The 4,527-nt window shown below is 37.6% G+C and overlaps 1 protein-coding gene across 2 annotated transcripts in view; it reads right to left on the bottom strand.

Annotated features, from left to right (window-relative positions):
• LOC106875053 (neuron navigator 3) overlaps positions 1–4,527 on the bottom strand; it is a 629,108-nt gene that overhangs the window by 314,888 nt on the left and 309,693 nt on the right. For both annotated transcript variants that reach the window (XM_052975568.1, XM_052975569.1), the window contains exon 2: positions 3,426–3,543. In XM_052975568.1, the coding sequence (XP_052831528.1) occupies positions 3,426–3,543 (118 nt within the window). The remainder of the gene's footprint in view (positions 1–3,425; positions 3,544–4,527) is intronic.

Here is a 4,527-nt window from a genome sequence, read left to right as displayed (position 1 = left end):
GACTGTGATAGCAGTTTCACTTTCTCATTAAGCAGTGGAGACTAATTAATTTATGTATTTATAATGTAATTAACGATTTCAGCTGGAAGAATAAACATCAGCTTTCCATTCATACATGGGAATGACACTGCATGCACCACACACATGTATGTGTATGTGCATGCGCATGTGTGTGTGTGTGTGTGTGTGTGTGTGTGTGTATATATATATATATATATATATAGGAACAAGAGTGGCTGTGTGGTAAGTAGCTTGCTTCCCAACCACATGGTTCCGGGTTCAGGTCCATTGTGTGGAACCTTGGGCAAGTGTCTTCTGCTATAGCCTTGGGCTGACCAAAGCCTTGTGAGTGGATTTGGTAGACGGAAACTAAAAGAAGCATGTTGTATATATATATATATATATGTATGTATGTGTGTGTGTGAGTTCCTATTCAGGTGGGAGGTCACTAGTCTGGATGGAATTGATCCAAGTAAGTAGTTTATTGACTCTGGAGAGATGAATGCGATGGTCGACCTTGGTGGAATTTGAACTCAAAATGTGAAGAACTGGAAGAAATATGCAAGGGAATTTTTGGCAACACACTAATGATTCAGCCAGTTCCCCTTTATGCCTGTCTGTCTATCTATCTGTCTGTCTGTCTGGCTGTCAATCAATCTCTCTCTCTCTCTCTATCTCTCTCTCTATCTATCTATCTGTCTATCTATCGATCTGTCTGTCTGTCTGTCTAACTATCTGTGCATATGTGCACATATGCATACACACATATATTTATATACGTATAAGTATATCTGTATATATATACACAAACATATATATACACATCTATACATTTATGTATACAAACATATATATATTTATGTGTGTGTGTATATATATATTTATATATCTATATGTATGTGTGTATATTCATACACACACACACACACACACACACACACAAATTTACATGTATGTATATGCATATATATATATATATATATATATATATATATATATATATATATATATATATATATATATATATATATATATATATAATTACACACACGTATGAAAAGAGAGTGTGTATGTGTGCATCAATATATATTTATATAATAAACGTACAACCAAATGATGCAATGAAATGGATCTTAATAAATCCAATAGTCTTAAATTCCGACATTTTATCCGAATTTCCATTTCCAAGCTGATTTTTCCGAATGATCCTATTGGATAATTCCCCACTTACAACCTAAAAGGGACGATAAGCATTTATCATTGTGACATATTTACTTATTGATAAAATTAATGACATCAACAGAAAGATAAATTCACTTTGGTATATTTTCAATGTTATCACTTTTAACCTTCCTTAGATTATATTCGTTTCCAGTATGCTGAACAAACTCGCTTTTAATCTGGTTTTATTGCTTGGAAATGCATGTGTGTGTATGTGTCTTTGTGCTTGTGAGTGTGTGTGCTTGTGTGTCTTTGTAATTGTGTTTGTGCGTGTGTGTGTGTGTGTGTGTGTGTGTGTATGTGTGTCTTTGTGCTTTTGTGTGTTTGTGTGTGTGTGTGTCTTTGTGATTGTGTGTGTGTGTGTGTGTGTATATTTGTGCTTGTGAGTGTGTGTGTGTGTGTGTGTATCTTTGTGCTTGTGTGTGTGTGTATGTGTAGCTTTGTGCTTTTGTGTGTTTGTGTGTCTTTGTTGTGTGTGTGCTTGTGCGTGTTTGTGTAAGTGGAAGAAATGAGGGATTTTCGGGCAAATGCGTGTTGCTTAGATTGATAAATAATAATAACAATATTAATAATAATAATAATAATAATAATAATAATAATAAATACCCTGATGCAGTACCAGGCAGTGGCTCTCATGGCTTCTGATCTTAACTAAATGGAAGTGTTATCATGTACATTGTTTTGTCTTGGTATAAAAGATGGGTTACAGCAAATATTCTGCTCAATACCACAGATTTGCTTGTCAGTTGTTTGACCATAACCAGTTGAGCATGTCCCTTAATGGCTGACGATATGTGCATCTCTGATCACGAGCAGAAGTAGTGGGGGAACATCATAGCCATGTGTCGAGAGGAAATCTTAGGGGTTTGAATAATTCACCTATGGAAGCATAGGTGTTTCGTTCATCATCCTTAAAGAATCCCTATTCCAGGGACCTTTTGAGTGGGACGGACTACTCGGCCGGAAGAAAATTCTAACTGGGCCCCACCTGCAAGGTCACGTGCTGTTTATCTTGATATGAGATCACCATGTTGTGCATATATGACTGTCATGCATAAGAAAATGCACACACATGCACACGTATGCAGAAATATGCAAAACAGATAGAAAGACTGAGAAAGGGAGACAGAGAGAGACATTAGCTGGTACTCTGTTGCTTACAGAAATAAGGGTTCCAGGTGATCCGATCAACAGGACAACCTACTCATGAAATTAATATGCAAGTGGCTGAGTACTCCATAGACATGCGTACCCTTAATGTAGTACTGAGGGAGGTTCAGTGTGACACAGAGTGTAACAAGGCTGACCCTTTTAAATTACAGGTATTACTCGCTTTTGCTGGCTGAGTGGAGTGGATCAATGTAAAATAAAGTGTCTTGCTCAATGATAGAACATGCTGCCTGGAATTGAACTCATGACCTTACGATACTAAGTAGAATACCCTAACCAGTGAGCCATTAGAATTTCTTAATTGAACACCTCTGTCATAAACACCTTCCTTCTCTTCCATACTCATGAAGAGAAATAAACTGACAGGCATAAAGTGAAAGAGAGAGAGAGAGAGAGAGAGAGAGAATGAGAGAGAAAAATAGAGAGAATGAGAGAAACATTGAGGCGACTGATGCCAAAAAAGGTGGCACCAAAACAGCTGTGCCAAAACGTCTCATACCCCCTTTTTGATGTAGCCTTGCTGTGCTTGTTTATGCAAATAAATTAAATGATATAATTTTTTTCCCTCACAATTCAATTACAAAGAAAGAAATAAACAAAACAAAAGGACAAAAAAAAACAGGTGGGTATCAAGTAACAGAAGATGGAGTGGGAGGGAGCAACAGACCACGCACCCCATAATACATGGCGGGTTTAGTCAAGACCACATGGTCAAGACCACATGGTCAAGACCACATGGTCAAGACCACATGGTCAAGACCACATGGTCAAGACCACATGGTCAAGACTACATTGGCATTGCCATAGAGAACGACCAGCGACACTTGTTGCAATAGCTACTCCACCTCCTGTGGCACATATCTCAGATGTGCTTCTGTTATTCCAATTTTGCCAAGTTCAAATCAAGAGGTGGGGCCAGAAACCACATGTGGTCACAACCATGACTGGCACAACCATGATAGGCAGCCTCTCGGGCCTCTCTCTTCATTTGTAATTTTTTTTTTCTCTCAATATAAGGAGAAGAGTTTACTTACTGACAGCTTCTATGACATCAGCCAGAAGGACACCATCCCCGACATCCTGTTGTAGGTCGCTAATGAAGCGCTTGTTGTGAGCTTTCTCTAAATAGTGGTTGGCCCAGTCTGTGTAGATCTGAAAAAAGTAAATGAAACCAGGGTCAAAGGATGAAGTGGTCAAAATGTCAAGCAATATTTCACAGCATAAAATTTCAAAATTGGCTGTTAATGGGAAATCAATTTATATACATATGGTTACATATTAGCTATTCATCATCATCATCATCATTTAACGTCTATTGTCCATGCTGGCATGGGTTGGACGGTTTGACCAGGCAAAGTTGACCTTCGTGGAATTTGAACTTGGAACGTAAAGTTGGATGAAATACCACTAAGTAGTTTGCCTGGCGTGTTAGTGTTTCTGTCAGCTCACCACCTTTAAGATGAGGGTAATAATAATAATAATAATAATAATAATCATTTAACATCTGCCTTCTATAATACTACTACTACTACTACTACTACTACTAATAATAATAATAATAATAATAATAATAATAATGATGATGATGATAATAATAATAAGGGACAGCAAGGATTATCCTGAGGTTTCTAAGCACTTGAAAGACAGCTGAAAACTTGTGGATACCTAGGGTTACAGGTAGTAACCCGTTACCCACATAAATCCTACCAAACCCCCAAAAATAATCATTATGAAGATTATTATGATGATGATGATGATGATCTTCGTTAATCTGCCATGTCATCATCATTGTAAAAATAAATTGCCAATGCGCTGTGCCGGGTGGAAAATACATGAAAGAAAGTAAAGGGGGGAAAGGAAGAGGAGTAAATGGTGTGTGTGTGTGTGGGAGGGGGGTAGTGGTGTGTAGTGGTGGCAGGGGGTTATGTCTAGATAACAACAAGTATTTTCACAAATGTTAAACATATGTTGAATTACATCACATGACTGGAATTGAACCAAAAATTTCAGGTGTGTAACATATTATCTGGGAGATAGGTCTAACAGTAGAGGGCGGCACCAGCAACATCGTCATCATCGTGCTATCTTCTAGATTCACAAATCAAGAGGCTATTCTATTCTTTGTTTTCTTGAGGG

Source organism: Octopus bimaculoides, chromosome 21 (assembly GCF_001194135.2).
Source record: "Octopus bimaculoides isolate UCB-OBI-ISO-001 chromosome 21, ASM119413v2, whole genome shotgun sequence".
Lineage (NCBI taxonomy): Eukaryota > Metazoa > Mollusca > Cephalopoda > Octopoda > Octopodidae > Octopus > Octopus bimaculoides.
Note: the sequence above shows the minus strand (reverse complement) of the source record. Positions and strands in the feature narration are given on the sequence as shown.